The 27,252-nt window shown below is 33.1% G+C and overlaps 2 protein-coding genes across 2 annotated transcripts; both read left to right on the top strand.

Moving 5' to 3' along the window:
• The first annotated feature begins 9,231 nt into the window (after positions 1–9,231).
• Positions 9,232–24,040, top strand: LOC101256264 (MAG2-interacting protein 2). The gene is made up of 12 exons (XM_069295015.1): positions 9,232–9,404; positions 9,492–9,543; positions 10,785–10,958; positions 11,190–11,391; positions 11,489–11,700; positions 11,831–12,836; positions 13,407–14,365; positions 15,146–15,228; positions 17,063–17,422; positions 18,584–19,793; positions 19,914–20,179; positions 21,207–24,040. Exons 1-12 carry the CDS (start codon positions 9,315–9,317, stop codon positions 23,814–23,816), a joined length of 7,224 nt encoding a protein of 2,407 aa, XP_069151116.1. The 5' UTR covers positions 9,232–9,314; the 3' UTR covers positions 23,817–24,040.
• A 1,188-nt stretch (positions 24,041–25,228) lies between these two features.
• On the top strand, positions 25,229–26,917 carry LOC101267784 (uncharacterized). The gene is made up of 3 exons (XM_004234949.5): positions 25,229–25,441; positions 25,863–26,022; positions 26,337–26,917. Exons 1-3 carry the CDS (start codon positions 25,363–25,365, stop codon positions 26,566–26,568), a joined length of 471 nt encoding a protein of 156 aa, XP_004234997.1. The 5' UTR covers positions 25,229–25,362; the 3' UTR covers positions 26,569–26,917.
• The last annotated feature ends 335 nt before the right edge of the window (positions 26,918–27,252 follow it).

Here is a 27,252-nt window from a genome sequence, read left to right as displayed (position 1 = left end):
ATTATTACTTTGTCCATATTTATTTATGGTGATTTCTATTTTTTATAGTTAAACTACAAAAATTTTGACTAACATTTTAAGATGTATTTTTTCATCATATTGATATGTAAAAATTGCAATTTATAGTACTTTTCAGTTTTCATATAGTTTTTGAATATCGAAATTTTTTGTTTTTGAAATATCGAATTAATGTTATCTAATTTAACTTTAAAAATAAATCAGATTGATTTTCAAAAACTATGACAAACAAAAGCAGACAGAGTGAATATTAAAAAGGAAAAAATATACTACCATTGTTAACCTTAAAAGGTTATTTATTAAATGAGATCATTAACAAAAGAAAAATAGTTCTTTTTAAAAAATAGGATGCATAAAGTTTGATGAATTCAAAGTGTTCTAGAAAGAAAGAGAATATAAGGAAAAAAAGATTTAGTCATTATCTTGGAAAAGTATACTAAACATTAAAGAGTAGCACTTTAGGAAGATGACATGCCTTGATATTATTATATATGATATATTTATGTATAATATAAGTACGATATATATTTTTGTTACTATTATTGGTTTATTACTATTTCTTTAACCAATTGAAAAAACATAGCAAAGTAGATTAGGTACCTCACTATGTATATAATAATAACTTATTTTATTATTATAATATAAATAATTAAATAAATAATTTTAAGACAAAGAGAAAATAAAAATAAATTTATATTTTATTTTAAAATTATTATTCTCATAATGACTCCAATAATACTAATGTTTTGGTCAACATCAAGCATTTTGGAAATTATTTAATTGTACTATATTCCTCTGCTTCTTGCGGTCAAAAAAAGTTATTTCTTTGTCACTATTTTATTAGATTATGTGAAGGGCAAATCTCCGATATTAGGGGAAAATTTGGAAATAATAAACTAAGTCAGGATAAAATGATGTTTATATCAAATCATGTATATCATGTGTTTAAATTTATAGTTTATTTTAATTTATTAAATTATATAGTAGTGCATTTTGCATTAATTTTATGTAAACATCTAGTACAGATAAATTTTTTTCGTAAGAAATCGTTTGAACGTAAACATTTTTTTATTTTAATAAAAAATAAAATTACTAGCTCCACATAACATGTATGATTTTTTTTACACAATTAGTGAATTTTAAAAAGAGTGATAGTATCTAGTTATCATTTTTATCAAATGGTCAAATACTGCATTGGAGTATATAGATATATATTTTGCCTACAATTAAATAACGTATATAACATGTAATCTTTTATAGCAAAATTACTATGTTAACTTAAAAAATAGAAAACAATGTAGCATTTTTATATCTTGTAGCAAAATTAAAATTTAAAATGGTATATCTTTCAATTAAATACAAGTTATATTTCTCCTTCTCTTTGTCTCTGTCCTTTATCTCTCTTCTTTTCTTTTTTTTTAGAATAACAAAGCAATTTTTAGAAAAATATGGGTTAAATAGATTTCATATTAATTTTAAGGATCTTATAGTTACACTCTCCTTTAAACAGTAAAAAGAAACGCATATCCTGATACTAAATTGTTTTCCGTTTGTTGTTCAATTTGACATTCGAAAAATAAATTAAAATTTTAAAAAATAGATCAAATAATACAATTTGCTTATTGAAGACTGAAAAAATCATTTCTCAAATGAATTGGCCAAATACATAAACTATTTTTCTTCAAAAAATATTTTTCAAAGTCATTTTTAATTTTTTTAAAAAAACTTTCTCAAAAAGATAATTTTGATAACTTGACCAAATAACTAAAGTTTGAAATGCACATATGATATGATTACAATAATGTGTGAGCGCAACATATTTAATAAAATACTTTACTTTCCTGCTATTTCTAGTTTTCCTTGTCATGCAATGCAAGGTATCTTTCAGCCCTTTACATTCTAATAGCCAATAGATATATTCAAAATTCTCATTAGCAAATCCTCTAGTTTGGTATTCCGTACTCGTATAGAACCTGATTAAATTTGAATTCATTTTGATCTTAAAAGGGCAACGAATCTGATACTTCTAGTTAAAAATAAAAAATGAGTTTCAGCTATTATATTACAATTCATATATATACATCGGAATATTATGTAATTCAATATCAAGGATTTTGTCAATAGGTCTTTTTATATCATGACTTTACTAAGATATCATCAAGATAAGGAAGAACTTCCTCTGCTTACTGCTACATATTATTATTTTTATATATGCATAGGCTCAAACTATAATTTATACAAATTAAAATCAAAATGACATAACAAGACCTGTACGTATTTGATTTGATATTCCTACAAAAAAAAATATTCACAGAATTGAAGTGCTACCTAATTTAAAGGACAGCACGAAAATAGTTGCATGTTGAAAGTTAAAAGAACCTTAATAAAAGTGAATTTTAAAAAAATATTTAATTTAATGGATTCTAGCTTTAAGACTCTTGCTAAGAAGATCATTGCACATTTAAAATTATCATTTATGATGGTTGAAATTTTGCTAGTTTAAATCCGGTGTTAAAATTATTGGGTTCAATCAACCAAGGTTGCATCCTCCTTTAGGTCACCCTATTTTCTCGGAGATAGCCTGATCAGAGTTAGAACAGCAGATTCGTGAGCAAGAGCGTATTTCACAGCTGATTCAACAACAACCATTTTTTCTGGGAAACTTTCATATGAGTCTGTTCTTTCTTTTAATCTACTATAAAGGTTTTAAATTGGCTCCTTACCGTCAAGAGTGTCTCAACAGTGTTTAAAAAAAAGACATGCGTCTTAAGCCTTTAAATTTAAGGGGCCTCATTTTTAATAATAATAGGTTATAAGTTGTTTTTTTAACAAATATTGAATTGTATTTGTAGAAAAAGTTAACTTTTCATGAAAAAATGAAGGAAATATTTAGAAGAAATTTGACATATTTAAAATATTATATTTTATGAAAAATAATTTAAAATAAAAATGATTATATTATATATTGAAAACTAGAAGAAATCAATAACATAAAAGCTATTAACAATACAAGCTTAAAGCCCCCATTTAATTTTCGCTTTAGGCCACCAAAATCTGGTCACTGTTCAAAAGTCAAAGGAGTATCAATCAATTCATATAAATATAAAATAGTAATTTTATTTGGCTATATAGTGTAATTATGATAAAGAAATATTGATCTGACACCCTTAGAGTATATATGGCTCCATCACGAACCACTATTGTTAATCAGTACAATTAGTGATGGTTGTCAAAAGAAAAACAAAATTACTACAATTAGTGATGACTATCAACCACATACGTCACGACAAGTTACTATCAAATGTTAACTAGCACCGCGACCACGATCACGATCACGACCACGACTACTCTATCATCACTACATCAACCACTATCACCGATCACAACCGCCACAACTTCAGTGTCTAGGAGCATCACCACTGCCATTAATTCAAAGTTTCAAAATAGTAAGCCTGTTAATAGTTAGAGCAATAGTACTAATACAAATATAATTAACAAGAAAGGAAGAAGTTTATGTGACTTGTGTTTCCAATTAAGCGTAAAAAAATTTTAAAAAAAAGAGTACAAGGATAGTACGTACGGTATGAAGAAGAATACAAGAGTGATATTGGTTCGGCTCATCTCTTATCTGTTTCGCGAATCAGAAATTAGTGAGCCAAACCAATATCACGCCATGTCTTCTTCTTCATCATTTAATTATTTGTTGCTCTGTATATATATACATATGTTCGTCGCCCATGCCTCTCTTTATATGCATGCAAACGAATCTGACGCTACTGTATAAGAGAGATATATATATATATTTATTTATTTATGGTTCACGGGTTCCTGCAAACAAATTAGTAATAAGCTGTTAAAACATACCAAAGGACATTATTATTATTATTACTATTTCTTGCCAAAAAAGGTGTAAAAAGATAAGAAGAAAGGACATTGTTATTGTTTAATTATACCATATATAGATCTACATATAGCTAGCTAGGGAACAATATATATTATCTTAGATCAAGATATAGGAATCCACTAATCATTAATAATATATTTCTTTTCATCTGATATTCGGTACATATTAAAGTTTAATTATTTTAAATTTGTGTTGCATATACGCTCTCTATCAAAGTTCTTGTTATACCTAAAACCCAAACATGAAATATATAATTAAAGGAGGAACAGTTTCATCAACTGTTTTCAGATCGTTATAGTGATCGCGCTTTATTATTTATACTAATTATAATATGGCACGTGATTCATTGTCTGTGTGCCTCCTATATTTATTAATTATAGATTAGATGTGGTCAAACTTTATACAGTAACACTGTCAGTGGAGAAATTCTTTAAGGTTTAGGAAACATTTACCTAAAATTGCAAGCATCATAACTTTACACTATGATCTAATATATACAAATATAGTATTATATATAGTGCTTTTATGTCTGCGTACAGGCTGCTAACGCTATTCCAATGATCCACTTTGTTATTTATAATGTATATATATATTTATAAAAATGGAATATCTAGTGGAAATCTAAAGCACCAAATATGAGGGAAACAAACAGAATCTTCACTGGTTTATTTATAACTCGTTTCTTTTCTGTATGATAATTTAATTTAATTCACACAAAGTTAAACTATATATATATGTAGTACACTATGCAAATTGCAAGATGATGATTTGATAGTGGTCTCATGTCATGTCAATACCGATAAAAAGGACTTCAAATTGGTTAATCTTTTATCACAATTTATTTGAAACGGATTTCAGTAATATTCGAATCACGATCATAAAAATAATCATCATAGTATTTTGATTTGATGTATGAATATGACATATTATATACAGTATTAATTCACAGGTTAAATTGTGAATCTTGGTCTATCATCACTTTAATTATAAGCTATCCTTTGAGAGTGATTAGTTAGATCGTTCATTTTTAATTAAATTATAATGTTCACATTCGAGAAAATTAAAGTGTACATCAATATATGCATATACTAGCTCACTAGAAAATATTGAGCATTCAAATTAACTTCTAAGAATATAAAAAATCAATTCATTATAACATCTTTATATATATAAACACCATATGCTTTTTTTTAGTCGTAAGCAAAAAAAAAAAGAAAGATATACCTTACCCTTATAAATAATATAGTAATAATATAATAATACTCCAAGACTTTATAATAACATAATCTCAATTACTTGGCTGTCAAACGAATCATATGCATACAGCTGGTTACTAATTAGGGCTAATTAATTAAAGGTAGTCTATGTGATTTGATTAGCCGCCAGATTACTGTACATGTCAAGGTTAGGTGTCTAGTAAAGATTTTTTTTTTTAATTTTGTAGTTTTAAATTAGAATATATATTGATTATCAAAATATTCATGTTATTTTATATGTGGAATAATTAAAGAGTTGTTAATTAAATTAGAAAGATGCGTTATTTTAAAAAATTAAAAAGAAAAATAAGATAAAAATAAATTAATAAGAGAAAGTAATATACTTAAACTTAACCTTTTAATTTTAAAAATAGAATATGTGAAATTCGTAATTTTTTTAATAGTAAATTAGATATTTGATGTATATATTTTAAAAAAATTAATATAATATTATTTGGTAACATCATTTTCTACACTTACTTAGACGTTTGAGTTACTTATTTTCAAATATCGATTCTCTTTACTACATTATTCCCGCCTATGTTATCACATGAATTACAATAAATTGTTTTTTTTTAATGAGTTAATTCTTTTTTCAATTTCGATCAACTTTAATATTTTTTAAATAGTTTAAATTTTTTGATATCACATCATTTTAATTTATTTAAATGGCAAGTTAAATTTTAAGATTTGAATTTTAAAACTCTTCAATGATGTATTTTAGTGGACCTCAACTCAAATATTTCTCTAAACAATACTCTTTAAATTTTAATTAAATTTATAGTGTAATAATCTTTCCACTGTACCAATTGGTTCTGATTAGGACCTAAACTCCAAAGCTAAACTATGAACATTGTCAACAACATTTAACCTCTTCTACTGTGACTAAAAAATGTTTGTGGTATAGTAATGAGACTGTTTTATCATTAATTAGAAGTTTTGGATTCAAGCTCTGGGTACGAAGAAAAATTTATTGAGAGACTCACCCCAAACGAGTCATGTAATACACGATGTGAATTTTGTTAGAACTCCAATGTGAACTCCCTGACATAATATGGAAAATAATACTAATAATAACCAAAGGTGCTTCTTCCATAACCAATCAAACCCAGTGGAAAGGCCTGATCTTTTAGTTCTTCAAATTGAATTATAGTAACACCCATTTGCAGAATACTGCAAAGAAATGAATTTTTTTTTTTTATGATACGATTGAAGATTTGGCTTGGTGGGTCTCGATGGAATCATCAAGAAAGAAGATGGATTTTCTAGAGAAGTGAAAAAAAATTGTGAACTTCACTGGTTGAACGACCAAAGTATCTATTTTTTATGAGATAAATCTCACGAGATAATTTTATAAATATATAATATATATCAATTTGGAAAAATTACGCGAAAAAACAAACATGTTGTCCTCTTTTACAAACATAGCCTCTCTCTGCTCTTTCACCTTTCTCGCTTGTCTCTCTTCCAAACGCGTTCGCCTCTCTTCTTCCCTCTCCCAATTTCTCTGTCGGATGTACAAATACATATGTATATCAGCTATACATATACAATTATCTAATAGATATACATATTTCGTTCGCCTCGCTCCACTTTCTGCCCTCTCTAGCTTGCCTCTTCCAATCTCTATCGTCTCTCTCCTCCCTCCTCCCTCTCCCTATATCGCTAGCATATATACAAATATATATATGTATATTAGTTACGTATATACAATTATTTGACATGTATATATATATAATTCGACAAATACACATATACAATTTCGCCTCTCTCCTCCCTATCCAACCACGCTCATCACTCTACTCCCTATAACATACAACTATGAATCGTAATTAGCAAATTATAGCTATGAAGTGTAATTAAACTATTCTTGAATGACTATATATGAAATTTCTCCTATATTTATCATATTTTTGACACAAAATTTATAAAAATAAAGAAGAATGTTAACTTTTTACTTAAAATTAAAGTCATTTACATTTCTGATGTCACCATAAAATTAAGCACTTAAAAGAATCTTTAAGTACTCAATTTGTCTACCATCGCTCCATTAAGGGGTGTATTTACTATACAAAATATCACAGGGGACTCAATTTAATTGGGGTCCAAGACGAAATTTAATTTAATGCTTAAAATACAAACAAATTTTATATAAATATTTATTCAAAAAAAGAATTTTCTTATATATAAATCTTAGTATTTAATATTATTTTTTCAGTTATTAGTCCCAACAAAATTTTATCAAGTCAATGTTAAAAAACATTTTTTTAGTGACACAATTATTATATGAATTATTAGCATAATTTTATAAGTAATAAGCTGACAAATTTTAAATAAAGATAAGTGATCATCAAATCTGATTCAAGAACTTGATGACTTTGTATACCCTACCCTACTTTCATATGCTTATTGTAATGCTTGAAACTAAAATTTTGAAAGAAATTTTTAAAAATATAGTAATTCACTTGTTAAACAATTTTCACTATTAATTCATATTTTCAATAAAGTAGAAAAGACGTTAAAAAAGATAAAATAATATATATCTTTTTTATTTTATTTTTTATGATAAATAATCATTTTTAAAAGGGGAACTTTCACATATAGTAAACAAAAAGTTCATATTTGTATGCTATAACAAAGTTTGCATAATTGCGCTCCACAACAAACATATAACTGTATAATTCGCTATACATATACAAATGTATGATTCGCTGGCCTAAATTTGTATAATTCGCTGACATATTTCACTGCAATATGTGTATAAAATTTGTTTTGCATACAATTTAATCGAAGTAAAATGTCTATATATTGTATAATTATAAGTGTATATGAAGAAGATATATGTTTTCTCTCGCTTTATACAAAAACAGATACACATTTTATACACTTCTGTCGTATAAAGCGAGAGAAAATTGTATTGCACTTCAATTGTATAATTCGCTGGTCTTTTCCGCTGCAATATTTGTATAAAATTTGCATTTGTATACAATTGAATCGAATTAAAATGTTTGTAAATTGTATAATTAAGTGTATAACACGAAGATATATGATTTTGCATGTGTATATACAATTTTCTCTCGCTTTATACAAAATAGAAACACAATTTATACACTTCTGTTGTATAAAGCGAGAGAGGTGAGTAGAGGGAGAGTGGCGAGCGAGAGTTTTGGGAGAGAGGTGACTGACAAACTTTGGCAAACGTTTGCTATTGGGCACAATTAAATTAAACAGTAGCTACTCTATTTATTTTAGGTTATTAATTTGCTATTTTATATAATTATCCTTTTTCAAAATTCAGGATCCAAAAAATAACTTAATTATGTTTTATAACTATAGTTTGCTAATTATAATTCGTAGTTACATGTTATAAGAAAGAGAGTGGCAAGCAAAATTGGGAGAGGGAGGAGAGAGACGAGCGAGAAAGGCCGAGAGTGGAGAGAGGCGAATTGTATATGTATATTTGTCAAATTGTATATGTATATTTTCAAATAATTGTATGTACACAACTACTATACATATGTATTTGTATATTTCGCAAGCGAGATTGAGAGAGAGAGAGGATGGATGTGATCAAGATTGGGAGAGGGAGGGGAGAGAGGGTAGAGAGTGGAAAAAGGGAAAAAATTAACATATCAGTTCATTAGTTAATGTAGCTATAGTATGAATAATTACGGTTCACAACTTAATTTTAGCTTTAATTACGTCACTTGCCCTCTTGTATACATATACAAATACAAATTATATGCATATATATATATATATATTTATATATGACACATACAAATACAACGAGCCTCTCTCCACTCTCTCGCCTTTCTCGGCCGCCTCTCTTTTCACTCTTTTTATCTCGCTAGTCTCTCTCCTCCCTTCCCCAATCTCTCTCAAAAGATATTCAAATGTGTGCGTGTATATATAGATATATATATGTGTTATCAAACTTTACAAAATACCCCTAATTTATACATTCCCCAAATTTCAGTTAAAATTACCCGTCTCCCCTTTTGACCCGACCCTAACCCACTAATTTAACCCATACCAATTAAACCCCAATACAATTTTTTCCGACTGATAGATTCAACAGTCAAAGAAGTTGAAGCTGATGAAGGTTTAGGATCTCGAAGATCACAAATTCATAGATGGAAGAAACTGCCGGAGAAATTTTATTTGAGACACGACATCATGCTTCTAGCCCATATATTTCCAATTATCCTCCAAATCATCAACAGGTTTTACACTGATTTCAATTTTGTCTTTCTTTTGATGAATCTTTCTTAATTTATCCTCAATTGCTTACATTCTTGTGTTTGGTGTAGTTGAATCAAGACGCCAAAGGCAGTTATCTTTCAAGATTGCTTTCTTCCTCAGGTACATTCAGTTTTTGTTGAATTGGGCATTTGGTGAAGTTACTACAACTTAATTGACTGAATTTTGTTTAAACTGATTTTTTATTCCACATTATTTTGTTGCTGTTATTAACTGTTATGCTTTCTACATTGCTTTTACTTGGGTTTGATGCGCTTGAGCTGAGGGGTCTCCCTACAATTTACCCTCTCCATACCCCACTTAGTGGGTTTCACTGGGTATGTTGTAAATTTAGAAACTTTTATGTTGATAGATGAGAAAGGACTGCCTTCTTTAGTTTCTTTTTCTTTGATGTGATTTAAATGCAAGTTCTTTTCTTTTGTTATACGAATGTGACCTTATTCATTAGTGAGGTTCTTCACCGATGAGCTTCTTTTTCTTCTTTTGCATTTTTTTTTGGTTTCAGTCTCATTAGATTGGAGGCATTGTGTTGAAGGGGTTCACATTAGTTTGCATAAGAAACAATCAGTTATTTCTTTCAGTATTGAATTCACATGAAATTTAGGCAATTTATCCCTCAAGTTAAACTATCTGTGGTTCACTAGTGTAGAAATTCACGAGAAGAAAGAATAGGTTATTATATTAAACTTTGATAGAGAATAGATTGAATTTTTAGACTCAGCTGGACTATGCCACACAGTATCAGAGAAACCTATGAATGCTGGTCTCAAATGAAAGTTGACAAATCCATCAGGAAAGTCAGGGAGATGATTCCTGCCTGTATATTTGGTGTGTCTGGACAGAGAGGAACGGAATCACAGATGCTTTGATTGGTTTTCAACTCCTCGCCACACTCTTAAAGCTAGATGTCTTTTATGGTTATAGTAGTTGGAAAAATCTATCGAAGCACTTTTTGTACCAAGCTGACTTCTCATTCCCCGTTTTGTACTTATTGCATCTTCTTGATTCCTATTATATAAAATTTCTTACTTCATCTAAAAAAGAAGAATAGATTGAATTAATAGGGTGAAAAGAGGTACATTATCTAGTTGAGAAACAATAGTATTTAAGTTACGATCTTCATAAAAAAAGTATCTAAATTACCATTAGATAGATAGTGGTAGTTTAAAATTCTTGAAGGATAAGAAGTTTTGCTTTTATGGAAATGAACCAAGGAAATTAGAAGAAAATACGATGTAAAAAGAAATTAGGTCAAGCAACTTTATATGTAGAGAGTATTTGTTTTACTTCACTTGTTGTTCAGACCTTTTAGTTAAAAGTATCAATTTTTGTCATGTATGAAGGTATATCCCAGCTCAAGGAGAAATGGAGAAAGCATGGGCATCCAGCAAAAGTAAGGAGATATGCATCCTTGTTTGTTTCCCCAAGAGGTGATCTTGTGGCTGTAGCATCTGGGAATCAGATAACAATCCTGCAGAAGGATGGTGACTACCAAAAACCTTGTGGAATATTTATCTGTAAGTTTCAGGAACCTAAAACAGAAGGAACAAACGATTGTGGCATAAGTCAAGAATAGGGCAACTATTTTAACATGTCAAAGGTCTTCTTTGTTTTTAATGTATGAAAGCTGCCTTCCTGCCTGCCGGTTGTCAGTGTTTTTCTTGTTCTTTTGATCCTAGTTGGTCGTTGAACCAAAATTATTTATTATTGCTAAACTTATCTATTATTTACTGCCTCTGTACATCTAGGCAAAAGCATTACTTCATTCCATTGTGGGGCTTGGTCTGAAACTCATGACGTTCTTGGTGTTGCTGACGATAGTGACACAATCTATCTCATCAGAGCTAATGGTGAGGAAATTACCAGAATTTCCAAGGGTCATATAAAAAGCTCTTCACCAATTGTTGGCCTGATGGTGCAGGATGATGCTGATTTGAAGAAATCTTGCTTGTAAGTTCAATTATTTGTGGAGGTTTCTTCTCTCTCATATTTTTCATCTTATTTACTTAGCTTGTACATCTATTTTTGGTGGATAACTCTTTTTCAGGTGTACCTTCACTATAATTACAGCAGATGGGTTGATTCATGACATTGAGATCAGTCAAGATCCAAGTGCATCTGTTTTCTCCCCCCTTGCCTCGAGCAGTGGGACGATGCTGAAGAAATTTCCACAGGATACGATCTGCCTGGATTACCAGCCAGAAATGAGCTTATTTTCCATAGTTAGCAGTGCTGGCGGTTTACAGCTAACTACTAATGGTAGCTCAAAGTCTCTTAATATATCTGAACATATTTATGAATTGGTTCTTAATTTCATTTTAGCAGACACTTCGAATTGATGCAAGTTACCCATTACTTTTCTTTATCATTGATATTATTTATTTTCTAGGATTATACAGTCTTTCTCTTTGCCGGAAAAGGGGAAACTTAGCCTTGGAAGTTGTCGTTTCTACTCAGTTTGAGGGTATCTATTCTATCCCGAAAGATTATGTCGGTCATATAACTTCCTCTAAGGTGTCAATATCACCACAGGGAAGATTTGTCGCTACTCTTGATATGGGAGGATCTTTGAATACCTTTAAGTTTGATGAGGAACAACGTTCTCTCTCAAAATGTTCTTATGGAGAGGGAAATGAATTACATCAGGGAAATAAGCAGTCAAATAAGGGGAACATTCTCGTGAATGGGGTTACAGATTTTGCCTGGTGGTCTGATGGTATACTCGCCGTTGCAGAAAGGAATGGCAACGTCACTATGATTAATATATGTACCGGTGCTAAGCTATGTAAGAAGGATGAGACTATGTATTCATTGCCCCTTTTAGAGAGAGTGCCACAGTTGTCGGGAAAGCTTTTTCTACTGGAGACAAAACCATCCATTCAGAACAATGGGTCGACTAAAGAAATTAGAGCAAGTAACTTTCAGCTCATGGAGTGTGATTATGGTGATATGAATAATAAGTTTGACTGGGCGAATTTCCGATGGAGCTTAGTTTCATTTTCTGAACGATCCATTTCTGAAATGTATGATATATTTATCTCCAGACAAGAGTATCAGGCTGCTCTCATGTTTTCCGATCAGCATGGGCTAGATAAAGACGAAGCTCTAAAGGCACAGTGGTTGCACTGCTCCCAGGGTGTAAATGAGATAAATACACTACTTTCAAATATCAAGGATCAAGTTTTCGTACTTTCTGAATGTGTAGGTCGATTTGGACCAACTGAAGACGCAGTTAGAGCTTTGCTTGATCTTGGTCTTCGCATAACTGACCGTTACAGATTTTCTGAGCCTGAGGTTGATGATCATAGTAAGGTGTGGGATTGTCTTGTGGCAAGACTTAAATTGTTGCAATACAGAGACCGGATAGAGACATTTCTTGGGATAAACATGGGCAGGTGATAATATTATTGTTCCCTGTTCTTTTTCTTCTTCGATTGTGAATGATTTTTGTACTGGATTCATAAGGTTTATATTGAAAGACTGATTGGAATGTTGTGATGCTCACAAGCAGGCTTGTTGTTATTACAAAGCAAACATTTTCTGTTCTTTATTATTGTCTATGAAGCTTCTAAACTAATTAGAATTTTTGGAAGTGTCGACAAAAGATGAAAACTTCAAAATTGGGATGAGGTTCCTATACTACCATGTCGCCTTTGACTTCCACATTTAACTTAATTTTGTGGTTGAGATGAGTGATGACAAGTTTTCATTTTGAAACTGAAGCATAAACTTCTTCTAGGGGCTTAAAGTGGCTTGTCGCTCAATGACCCAACAGTGAAATTGTATGTTCTTTTTCTTTTGTTTAATTTTGTTCTTTTCCTATATTTCATTAGGTGTGCTTCTTATCCTGTCTTTGTTATTGGTTCTACTGATTCTGAAACAAGGACAAATCATCATGCTTTTAAATAAAGTAGTACTCGAATGGTTTCTACTGACTTGAAACTTAATGACTTAGCATTTTGCAGGTTTTCTTTACAGGAGTACAAGAAATTTTGTAGTTTGCCCATTAAAGAAGCTGCAATTGCACTTGCAGAAAGTGACAAGATTGGGGCATTAAATCTTCTCTTTAAGCGTCATCCTTACTCGTTAACTTCCTCGTTGTTGGATGTCTTAGCTGCCATCCCTGAGACTGTTCCGGTGCAGACTTATGGACAGCTCCTTCCTGGGAGTTCCCCTCCTCCAAGTATTTCTTTGAGGGAAGAAGATTGGGTTGAGTGCGATGAGATGGTAACTTTTGTTATCAGCAGAGTACCTGAGAGTCATGAGAGCTATACTCAGATCAGAACTGAGCCAATTGTAAAACAATTTATGGGGTCTCAATGGCCTTCAGTAAGTGAACTCTCGTCTTGGTACAAAAAGAGAGCCAGAGATATTGATTCCCTAAGTGGGCAACTTGATAACTCCATGTGCTTGATTGACTTTGCTTGTCGCAAAGGCATTTTTCAATTGCAGCCTTTCCTAGAGGATATTTCTTACTTACACCAGCTAATCTATTCTGAGGAGAATGAAGAAATGAATTTCTCCATGAGTCTTACTAGATGGGAAAGCTTACCTGATTATGAAAAATTTAAATTGATGGTGATTGGGGTCAGAGAAGATACTGTTATTAAAAGACTACATACTAAAGCAATTCCATTCATGAAAAAGAGGTTTCACTCTTTGACTGTGCCTTCCAGAGATGAAAAAACAGATTACTCAGCTGAGTCATTTCTGGTCAGATGGCTGAAGGAGATCGCCTCTGAGAATAAATTGGAGATGTGTTCAGTTGTAATTGAAGAGGGTAGCAGAGAGGCCCAGAATAATAACCTTTTCCATAATGAGGCTGAGGTTGTAGATTGTGCTCTTCAGTGCATATACGCTTGCTCTGGTACAGATAGGTGGAGTACGATGGCCTCCATTTTGTCTAAACTTCCATTTCCACGTGGTAAGCCTTTGACAAAATGCTATAATCCTGTCATTACCAACCCCCCCCCCCCCCCCCAACCTTGAGAACAAAGAAATTCCTGCTTTTTCTTCTTGTGATTTACTATCTTAGCAACCTGTGGCGGTTTTGCTAAGCTTCCACCTTCTCTTCTTTCTCTCTCTTCTCTCCTCTGCTAGTGTGGAGCTAAAAGTTGATTAAATATTAGTCTTAAGATTTCTTTGAAATTAGTTCTTGATATATGTAATTTAAATTTAATGATGGATATTCCATGTATTCTCATCTATGCTTTTCTTTTTTGGGTCATATAAGTAAAAATATGTCACAGGCTTGCATGAAATGAATAGAATTCCAAAAATTAGTTGATTTTTACTTGTGTTTGATTCAACATTTTTATTAAATTTTTGAAGTTTGATTGCTTATTGACTTTTCCCCTTATTCTCCTTTTCCTTTTTCGCCCTCTCTTTTTAGGGAGGGGTTGAAGTTGCCATTTGCCTATTTATAATTTGTGGTTCGGATAAAAACTGTTGTTAAATGCTTGGCATAGCTGGTAATTTAATACTATCATAGTCGTATTGGTTCCACACTAGTTTGTTTCTCGTCTCACATATCTCTTTCTTTGTATTTTCAATGTCAGACCGCTTGTGACTGACATCAAATGAGTAGCTGAGTAATTGAACATTCTTATTTAACTTTTACTTAAGTCACAACTAATCTTTTTCCTTAGAAGTGGTAACTTACAGAAAAAGATAAGAAATAATTGTTCAAATTGTGGTTTAACAGATTCTGAAGCGGCGAGTCTCAAGGAAAGGTTGAGACTCACAGAAGGTCATATTGAAGCAGGAAGAATATTGGCGCTTTACCAGGTTAGGTTTTACCTTTGTATGTAGTAATCATGTATAACCCAGATTTTCTTTCTCTTAGCCCCCACAGGATACTGCTGTTTCCGTCTAGGCTAAGTTCCGCAATCTAGTGTTTTCGTGATCCAAATTGTCATCAGGCATCTGTTGGATCTTAATAGTACTCCCTGGAACTTCTTTTGTCATATTGATTCACAGGACGTGTTCTCTCACTATATGGGGTGATTGTCTGTACTTCCTCATTTCCAAAAAAATTGCTGCTTACAATCCTTTTTATGGTTTAACAACCATAATTACCCAGGCCTGGGTGCATCTTTGAATTGTTTAAAGCATATGCTAAATTGGTCTTAACTTCCACTGCTATTGCCAAACTTTAAATCACAATGGTCAAGATTCTGATGTTTTTTTTTCTTCCCAACCAATTGTGGTGCCATAAAGACGCTGGCTTTACTACTTTATATATATGCATCTAGTTTCTTGGTGTATGCTTTGTATGTGTATATTTTTGAAACTGTGTTGCACGTGGATATCAAGTGGTGTAGTATAGAGTTCTGTAAAATAATATTCACTATGTACCGATTCTTACCCTTTTAGTTTCTCCTAAAAGAATGCCACTTTTTTAATTTAAAATAATGTACCATGAAAATTCTCATTTTGTTCTCAATGAGATGACTTATAGCCACATTTTATCTAAGTCTCATTTTAGGCTACAAATTTCAAATGTATTTTTGTCTTTCTGATACTCCGTGTCGAGAATCTTAAGCCTCAATTTCTGCTTGTCCAATAGACGAATATTAAAAACATACTAGAGATTATACATCAGGTTAGTTCAAGAATCATTTGGTTTGTGTAAAACACAAGCTCACCTTGATTTGTCCAAAATCACTCACCAAATATTGCTATTTAATTATACAAGCTTATTTAATTGCACTTATTAGTATGTTGTTCTAGTTACCTGCAACAGCCTTCTCTTTTCGAACTACTATTTCATAGGCATGATTTTTTTTTTAGACACTTTAAATTTGCCTTTTACAGACAAATCTGTGGAAGTTGCAATATCAAATGAAGCCCTTCACATTAATTTTCCGTTAGTTACGGACCAAATAGCTGCATCTCAAGTCATCTTATAAATCTAGTTGTCCAATTGTTTAAGAAAACTTGTCAAAATGAAAAAATACTGTTTACACACTGAAGGACATACAAAGCACTGTTATGAACACTGATTTTTGCGAAGGGAAACAATGGAATATAAAAACCAGCAGGTGGACAAACATAAAAGCAAAAGTTACCTAATATCCGATAAGCTTCATATCAAAAACCTCCTCGTTGTTGTACAAAATGTCAATGATGAGTTCCACGTGACGACTGATTTGCTGTGTGCACAATAAAATTTTCATATTTATGAAGTTCCAATTTATTTTTTTAATCTTTAAAAAGTACTGTATTAAATATCCAGCAACCAGAAGGTGTTGTGAGGAATTTACCAGGGGTAGCAACATTGTATATTGGTAATGAGCTCAAAAAATTTATCATGACCTCAATATCAATCATCTTGGCATCGACAAACAAGTGATGACGAGTCTCACTTATCACATGTACTCAAGTTTTTCATGTATAATTATCTAATCAAAGCGTTAATTTTGTATATTGGTGTTACTTTACAAACTCGAATACTGTATTATTCGGCAAATGCAAGACACGTGGCAAGAAACTAGTAACTTACAAATGGATCATGTTGTAACTTGTAGTATTGACTACTGATTGTGGTAGTGAATCCTTCTTTGATTTTTGTCACAACCTGTGTAATAATAGTTTCCAACTATTGTCCTGTAATTCTCAGGTCCCAAAGCCTATCAGCTTTTTCCAGGAGGCATATTCTGATGAAAAGGGTGTAAAGCAGATAATTCGTCTCATTTTATCCAAATTTGTTCGCCGACAGCCTGGACGATCAGATAATGATTGGACAAACATGTGGCTTGACTTGCAGTCTTTGCAAGAGAAAGCATTTAGCTTCATAGATCTTGAGTATGTCTTGATGGAGTTCTGCAGGGGATTGCTGAAAGCAGGAAAATTTTCACTTGCGAGGAATTATTTGAAAGGTGTGGGTTCAGTGTCGTTGGCAAATGATAAAGCAGAAAACCTTGTTATTCAAGCTGCCAGAGAATATTTCTTCTCAGCGTCTAGTCTTTCTAGTTCTGAAGTAAGTTCATTTAATCTAATACTAGCATAGGAGTGATTATATGATCTTTATATTAAAGTTGCAAAGACTGTAGAAGTCTCTACTCGTTGATGAGTTGTCTTGCTCAAAAGCTAAAACCTGCACCCTGAACTTGCTATTCATTCTGCCTGATGTTCCACTCTTCCAAAGGATATTGAAACAAGTCCTGATCTGAGACTTCTCTTACTGCTGATTGTGTGTATCATGTTCTAGTGAATTAGTGAAACAAATAAATCTCTTCTAATGTTGCCACTTCGGAAAAAAAAAACAGATCGCTTCTAACATTGTTCATTTTGCTAAAAAATGTGGCAGTAGCTTTTGGTGTATCTGGAGAGCATGTTGTTTCACTGACCGATATCAAAGAATTATTTAGAATCAACTTCTAGGGATATGGTTGTGCTAGAATCTGAAAATGTTATGGAGGTGCACTATATCCTTAGAAGTGATGTTTGGATTGAATGAAATTGATGGCACCTTTGATGGATACCTTTGCCTTTTTGTCTTTAATGAAACCTGTTTTTCCTTAATGACAACGAAGGACATGCTTGCTTGTTTTTGTCTTGTTACATGAGAGAAGGATGTTGTATTTGGTCTGCCAAACCTCAAATTTCGCACTCCCCTCCCCTGTAAAGCATTCAAAAGGGTGCTCTACTGTCTGTATTGACTTTAAGCATACTTGTTCAGACTAGATCTTCAACTAGTCAATAAACATGCAAGGGTCTGACTAAGTACCTTATTCCTTTTTAGTATGCCCTGTTCTGGTTATTTAAAAAAAGGCAAGTGTGTGGCTTAGTGGTCAATGTAGCGTATATTAACCTTGGAGACCAAGGTTCAAATTCTATCAGACTAGCAGAGACAAAAAAAACTAGATGATTTTTCCTATTTGACTAAGCTTTGTTGTGCAGAGTTACTTGGTAACTGTGTTGGTGGGAGGTAGCAGGTACCCGATGATATAGTCAAGGTGCACACAAGCTGGCCAAAATATTGTTGTTCTAATAAAAAATAAAGATGCATTCTTGATTTAGTTAAAGTGTGTCCAAAGTATGTTCCAGGAACTAATGCTTTTCACTGGTTGCACATATTCTTCGAAAGTAGTCCAATGTAAATTGAAATGACAATGTATTATGCTGCTGAATTCTGCAGATTTGGAAGGCTAAAGAATGCTTGAATATCCTTCCAACTAGCAGAAATGTGAGGGTGGAGGCTGATATAATTGATGCTGTAACTGTTAAACTTCCCAACCTTGGTGTCACCTTGTTGCCAATGCAATTCAGGCAAATTAAAGATCCGATGGAAATAGTTAGGTTGGTTGTTACAAGTCAAGGTGGAGCTTATCTGAATGTCGATGAGATTATTGAACTAGCCAAACTTCTTGGGTTAAGCTCGTACGACGACATATCAGCTGTACAAGAAGCTATTGCAAGAGAAGCTGCAGTAGTTGGAGATCTCCAACTGGCTTTTGATCTATGTCTTGTTTTGGCCAAAAAAGGGCATGGTTCGGTCTGGGACTTATGTGCAGCACTGGCAAGAGGTCCTGCCCTTGAGAACATGGATATTTCTTCCAGAAAACAGCTGTTAGGTTTTGCTTTGAGCCACTGTGATGGGGAATCAATTGCTGAGTTACTACATGCATGGAAAGATCTGGATATGCAAGATCAATGTGAATCTTTAATGGTGTTGACTGGGACAGAACCTGAAAATGCCTTAGTTCAGGACTCAACTATGTCCTATAAACCACCTTGTACGCCAGATAAAACAGACTTAAAGGAGTGTTCTGACCAGGAAGCACAACTTAAGCAGATTGAAAATGTACTCTTTCAGGTAGCCAAAGATGTACAGGTGGATGGTGATTGGACCATTCCGTCCATCTTGAGAGAAAATGGAAAACTATTGTCATTTGCTGCTGTGTATCTTCCATGGTTACTTGAACTGAGTCAAGAAGCAGAAAAGAATAAGAAATTCAAATCCAGCTTATTTTCAGGGAATCGATATGTCAGTCTAAGAGCACAGGCAGTGATGACTATCTTGTCCTGGTTGGCAAGGAATGGTTTTTCCCCAAAGGACAGTTTGATTTCCTGTGTTGCTAAGTCCATTATGGAGTCGCCTGTCTCTGAGGAGGAAGACATCCTAGGATGCTCTTTCTTATTAAATCTTGCCGATGCCTTTTCAGGGGTGGATATAATTGAAAGAAACTTGATAACAAGAGAGAATTACAATGAAATAACCAGCATAATGAATGTTGGGATGATCTACAGTTTGTTGCACAATTGTGGAATCAAGTGTGAGGACCCTGCACAAAGGAGGGACTTGCTTCTGACAAAGTTCCAGCAGAAACATAAACTGATCTGCTCAGGTGATTTTGTTAACTTTGACCTATAGATCTATTATTTTTTACTGTAGGTGGAGAACTTTCTGTTTTTTCTTGGCATGTTCATTTTTCTTATTGCTATCCAAATGTCGTCTTCTAATTCAGATGAAAAAGAACAAATAGACCAAGCACAATCTACATTTTGGAGAGAATGGAAACTGAAGCTAGAAGAGCAAAAGCGCAATGCAGACAGTTCAAGGAGCTTAGAACAAATTCTCCCTGGTGTTGAAGCTTCTCGCTTCTTATCTGGGGACATGGACTACAGAGAGAATGTTGTTTTATCATTTATCGAGTCCATGACCCCAGAGAAGAAACAGAGTGTGAAGGATGTACTGAAGTTGGCCAATACTTATAGCTTAGATTGCAACAAGGTATGCACTGTTCTTGAACATATTCGTAAATGAGATAATGAAATTACAAGTTCTAAGATGCTAGAGAACTAAGGGGTCACATTTGGTTTTGGGTATCAGCAAAAATAGTCAGTATAAAAACCTGTATTAGGTTCTTCAATGTCTGGTTACCATTTTCAATATAGATAATACTTAAATAGCTTATACGATAATTTCTGTATTATTTTATACAGGATGGAATAACTAGTACTTGGATTAACTAAACTGGGATAAACCATATATAAAGGCAAATACCTTGATGTTATTGTACTCATTTTTCCAGAGCACACTGTTCTTCTTCAGAGAAAAACATACTTCTGGAAAAAAGAACCAAAATAAAAAGGAAAATTGTGCTAAACTTAAGCTTAATCAACAGCTACCACATGCTAAAGTTGATTAAGCTAAAGTTGGATTATTTGATCTGACAATCAAAATACTCCATTCTTGGTTATCCAATGCCATGGTTAGTTTCAGTGTTTCACTGCAGACAAATGCATTGCCGCTTCACTTTCTTTCTTATTCACCGTACTTTTTGGCTTTTGCTGATCTATTTTTGAATAAAGATCTTAAAATGTAATTCATTACCCTTTTAATTTTAGCCATTTTTTTAGAATTAAAAATTAATTAAAGTCTTTTTATAGAATAATTTGTTTTACAGGACAATTTTATACAATAGGATATATGGAATATGGGAATTCTAGACCACTGGTGTTGATTGTCACTCCTGGTGCAATGCAGAATTATCTAACCATAAATGAAAGAAAAAAGTCATACAGAAGTACAAGGGTTAAATAGAAAACCAAATATTATACAATATTAAATCAAACGCAAGTTTTAAGTGATACATCATATAGGTTTAAAAAAAAAGCCATCCATCGTATATCCAACTTTCAATACAATAAGCCTAACAGTCGACAAAAGCTCCACATTATAAACCCTGCTTTATTAATCCCTGTATTACAAATTCCGCATAACTTACTGTTTCTCCCACTGCTCCTCTCTTATTTAGGTGCTGATGCATTATCTGAGATCTATCTTTGTTTCTGACACTTGGAGCACTGATGATGTTAGAAATGAAGTGTCAAATCACAGAGAAGAACTTCTTGCTTGTGCTGCAGAAACAATAAAATGTATTTCCTCGTCGATCTACCCCGCAGTTGATGGACATGATAAGCAGAGGCTTTCTCTAATATATGGCCTGCTCTCTGACTGCTACTTGCAGCAAGATGAACAAAAGGATCCAATACATCCTCATTCTATTCATATTGCTCGTTTTTCCAAGATTGCTGAAGAAGAATGTTTCAGTGTGTCCTGTATCGAGGATCTGAACTTCAAAAATGTTGCTGGAATTCAAGTTTTGAACTTGGATTGCTTCAACAGTGAAATTTCTGCTCACATCAATGAAAACAATGTTGAGGCATTGGCAAACATGGTCAAGAACCTTCTTCGTGATGGTCCTGTGCCTGATGGTCTCTTGTCTTGGCAGCATGTATATAAACATCATGTTTTAAGTTTGTTGACAAAGTTGGAAGCTAAAGCTGAACCGGGGGTCGATATTCAAAGCTCTGAAAGTCTTCATTGCTTAATCAGTGAGATTGAGCAGACTTACAATACCTGCTGCAAATACTTAAAATTTGTCCCAAATCCTGCTCGTCTGGACATTCTGAAACGATTCTTGGCCATCATACTACCTGCTGAAGGATCTTTCAAGTCTCTTCCCTGTGGCTCAGGTTGGCAGGTGTGCCTTGCCATGCTTGTGGATACTTGGCTCAGAATGTTGAATGACATGCATGAAGTTGCAGTCCTTGAGAATTCAGAAGAAAGATTGTGCTTAGAATGTATAATGATGTGTCTGAAAGTTTTTGCACGTCTAGTTGCTGGGGAAAAAGTTTCATCTAGTCAGGGGTGGGCTACAGTTATTGACTATGTAGGCTATGTTCTTGTTGGTGATGTCGCTGCTGAAATGTTCAATTTCTTCAGAGCGATGGTTTATGCTGGTTGTGGCTTTGGAGCCGTTGCAGTTGTGTATGATGAAGTCATGACTCACTTCCCACATGAAGCTGGATCGCTGACCGACTTAAAAAAAGAAGCTGCCAGCATCCAGAATCTTCGATATCTCTATCTTAGTATCTTGAAGACCATCTTGCAGGAGTTGACTGACGAATCCTGTGAGCATCAGTGTCTACACTGTTACTTGTCATCTTTGAGTAAATTAGATGGTGACTTGGATAATCTGCAGAGTGTTAGACAGGCAGTTTGGGAGAGATTGGAAGAGTTCTCTGAGAACTTTCAGCTTCCCAACCATGTTCGAGTTTACATACTGGAGCTTATGCAACTTATTGCAGCTACTGATAAAAGCAGCAAAAGATTTTCGTCCAAGCTACAGGTGGAAGTTCATTCTTGGGAAGGTTGGGATAATACGCATAATGTAACTGCAAACTGTGAGAACACTGCCACTGATGGGATTTCAAATAAGATAGATACATCTAATAAGTTCACAAATACCTTGATTGCTCTAAAATCTACACAGCTGGTCTCCACTATTTCTCCCAACATAGAGATCAGACCAGAAGATCTTTCAACTGTGGAATCTACCGTGTCTTGCTTCCTTGGAGTATCTAAATTTGCTGAATCTGAATCCCATGTTGACGCATTATTAGCTATGCTCCGAGAATGGGAGGGGCACTTTAGTAGGGAAGAAATGGAAAAGGATTCTGGTGAGGTATCTGATGGTGGAAACAGTTGGGGTAATGATGATTGGGATGAGGGATGGGAAAGCTTCCAAGAACCGAATGAAGAAGAACCAAAGAAGGGTGCTAAACTTTCAGTTCATCCTCTTCATGTCTGTTGGATGGAGATATTCAGAAAACTACTAACTATATCCCAATACAACAAAATGTTGAAATTGCTAGACAAATCAGTGGCAAAGCCAGGCGAAGTATTACTAGACGAAGAGAGTGCTCAAGGTTTGAGCCAGATTGCAGTTGAAATAGATTGCTTTCTAGCCCTTAAGTTGATGCTCTTGTTGCCATACGAAGTAATGCAGTTGCAGTGCTTGGAATCTGTCGAGCAGAAGCTGAAACAAGAAGGCATATCTGACAAAATTGGCGTGGATCTTGAATTTTTACTTCTCATTTTATCTTCTGGAGTCATATCAACTATCATCACCAAATCTTCATATGGTACCACATTCTCTTATATTTGCTTTATGGTGGGGAACTTCTCTCGACAGTGCCAAGAGTCCCAGTTATCAAGTTCCGGATGTGGTGAATCTGCAGAAAGTGAGAGTATTTCAAAATATTATATTGATCTTTTCCCAAGACTGATCTTTCCCTGCTTCGTCTCGGAGCTTGTGAGGTCAGGGCAGCAGGTTTTAGCAGGATTTCTTGTTACCAAGCTTATGCATTCAAATCCTTCTCTTAGCTTAATCAACATAGCAGGTGCTTGTCTCACAAAGTATTTGGAGAGGCAAATACAACAACAACATGACAGCAACCCCTCCTTTAGAGATGGGGTGGGATCGTCTGAACCATTGGTAAATACGATATCCAGTTTGAGGGATAGGATGCAAAACCTGATCCAATCCTCACTAGCGTCGCTTTCGCATGATCATAGATGATTATAACATTTGAGTTTTCCCTTTTGTTTTTGTTCATATGCCAGTCATTGTTCTTTGAAATCTTTGTACAAACTCTGTAGCCAGAACATTTTAGCAATTTTGCTGGAGCGTAAATGGTGATATATTCAAAAGGGAATGATATTTGTATACCAAAACTCAAGTAACTCGAATTGCATCCCTTTGTACATAAATATTTGGGCAATGGATCTAGTTTCAGAACAAAAGGTTATCTGCAGATTGATGTCTTTAGTTTGTCGTTCCTCTACTCGGTTTACTAAAAAATTGAGTTGTCATAACAGGTGATGAGGGAATGAACTAGGATCGTTTAGTAACGTGTATAAGAACAGTGTTGAATATAGTACATTAATAATGCTTGTATTAATTAATGTTGAGATTATTTCTTATGTTGTATATGATTTGATGTATTAAAAAATAACACGGATTGCATAGTTTCTGTTTTAAAAAGTACACTCCACCAAAAAAATTCTTTTCAGAATGAGACTTCCAGAGAAATGTCAATTCCCATCTTTTTCTTCGTCTTCAGATACAAAGGACAAAATAAGTAGAAGCATCTTCCAAAGAACAAAAAGGTACTTTTATAGTACTAGTAAGTAGCAATAATTTTTAGTTGAATAATTATAAAAATTTGCCGAAACGAGAAGTCCACATCCTATTGTTTACTTGTTAAAGTTAGCAACACCATATATATCATGTTTTATATAAAAGATGATGAGAAATTCTTAATATTTGATGAAAGCAATTCATGATATTGATGAAAGAAAACATTATATAGCGGGATTAAGTGATTAAGAGTCATGATGTTTTAGATTTAAATATTAATGGAGATAAAAGTATCAGGTGATACTTTCTATTTGTTTTAGTTTTGATGATCGAAGTTACCGATTATGGCTAATGGAAGGCGGATCTCCTATTAAGTTAGTTGGAATGCACAAAAACTGACTCAAACACAATGATCATTAAAAAAAAAACATCAAGACGAACTTACAATATCAATCATAAAACAATTCTGTTAGTTCTTTAAATTTTGTTTCGCGTATAACTCCAACATAGACTAAAAAAGAAAAGAAAAGAAATATTAAAAATACTTTTAAATTCGATACTGATTATTAGTTTTATCGTTAAATTAACAACCTTAAAAATAATCATTTACTTGACTAACTGAAATTACATACACATACCAAAATTCTCACCCAGTTTAGAAGGATTTTAAATACTTTTCTAAAAAAATATTAACAATTTCATCCTACTATAAAATTTTAAGATCACTTACAATATTATATGACAGATATTTTTAAATTATATAATATAGAAACGAAACAAATAATTTATGATAAATTGACAAGTAAAAGTTGCAAGCAACGTATATATTATACTTGACAAGGTACAAAAATAAATAATTTGGACATGACAAAATATCCAGCACATCAAAAAGAAACAAAAAGGTGAAACAGTAAAGAGCACTCTACAAAACTGAACCAAGTTAATCTCATCCATTTTCTCAAGTCTCTTCACCCACAAAACTCTGATGGACAAGTTGCCACCTGAACTTTTTCTGAGAATTTTCTGTCTCTTGGATCGCCACAATCTTGCAACTGCACAATTGGGTTAGTTTTTTTTGTTTTTTTTACTATTTATTCTGATGATTCAGTTATCATATAACAAATTTGTAGTTTATATGAAGGGTTTTTTGTTCTTTTAACACTTGGGTATTTTTTCAATTATGCATTTTTTTGACTGAATTTAGCATTAAGATTGGATCGCTCTCTGTTTTGACAAGAAAAGTCAAAGTTTCATTCTTTTCTCCATGCAAATTAGTGAATGGGTTTTCAAGAATTGGGCTTTGATTGAGAATTATGCATTACTTGACGATTTCGAAATGAAATTGGTATTAAAAGATTAGATCTCTGTCAAAGTTGCGTTTGTTTGTTTTTTTCATGCAAATGATTGAATTGTTTCCAAGAGTTAGGGAATTGTTGTATTTTGGTTTGATTGATGAAAAATTGATGTTTTTTGTTTGTTTGGAAGTTTGCAGAAGATGGAAAATGTTGGGTTCAGATAACAGTTTATGGTGTGATCTGTTTATAGAGAGATGGGGATCAGATCAAGCCACTTTTTATGCCCCTTCAGATTCCAAATCATGGAAACATGTCTATATGGTTCAAGATCGTTGCGATCGGAATGGATTGTAAGCTTAAATTTTCCATAGTTCAACACATTATACATGTTTTTAGTTTTTGCATTACAAACATAATACTCGGAAACAACCTCTCTACCTTTGAGGTAGGGGGTAAGATCTGTGTACGTTCTACCTTCCCCAGATCCCATCTTGTGGGACTACACTTGGTAGGTTGTTGTAGTATTAGAAACATAGTACTCGGGAACAACCTCTCTACCTTTACCTCACTCTACCCTCCCTGGAGCCTGCTTTGTGGGACTACCCCGGGTATGTTGTTGTATTAGAAACATAGTACTAACATTGTACATGGGATGTTTCTTCAGGGGATTGAAAATTATAAGAGAAGGAGATGACTACTATCTTATACACCAGGGTGAAATTCAGAGACATTTAGGTTCAAGAAAATCGAAAATGGAAGATTTATCTGTTTCATCAGCTGACTATAAAGATGTCAAAGAGGAGGTACCAAGTTTAAGCATCTTGGACAAGATACTTTTCTTCATTGGGGACTTGGAATCTGCTTCTGTCCAGGCTAAACGAAGCCGACTGGTGTAAAGAACTTTTCTTTTTTTTTGAACAACGGTAGTATCCTGATCAGTTTTTACGTACACCTCAATTGTTTTGGATGGCACAACTCCGCTCACCAAAGCTTAGGCAAATGTGAAGAAATTAGCTAACATTTTTTTGTTTGTATCTTGTTGTAATTGTTAGTTTTATGTAATAATAAATGTTTCAATATACTTTCATGTTTGTATGCAATTTGATGTATTCATTTAATCTTTGATAGTGATTTTAAGCCCAGGTATCCAAATAGTTGTGTGTAATGTTTTTCTCTGTTTTGTATGAATTTGAACTTGTGAATGTTGACTGTTATATGAAGTTCAACCTAGATTTTGTTCTACAATAGTTTTGAGTGCTGCAGCAATGAGTATGGCAAATGTACCTTTGAACTTACTAGAGTGCATCAATCTCTTGAATCTACTATATATCTTTCTACCTATCATTTTCTCTGAGATGAAGATTGTAAGTTCTTTGCCGTTATTGAGTTTTAAATTAATAATTGTTCAAATTGTATAGATCTATAAAGACAAATATTGGCTTTGGACTAAAACTATCGAATTTGGCTGAACCCATAAGATACATTCTAGTAATTCTTTTTCCTTGTCAACGGTAAGCCAAGTGAGGGGGCTAACGCATCAATTATCATCTTGTGCCAGTGGCAGGAAACCCTGTTCACAT

The sequence above is a fragment of the Solanum lycopersicum genome, chromosome 3 (assembly GCF_036512215.1).
Source record: "Solanum lycopersicum chromosome 3, SLM_r2.1".
Classification (NCBI taxonomy): Eukaryota; Viridiplantae; Streptophyta; class Magnoliopsida; order Solanales; family Solanaceae; genus Solanum; species Solanum lycopersicum.
Note: the sequence above shows the minus strand (reverse complement) of the source record. Positions and strands in the feature narration are given on the sequence as shown.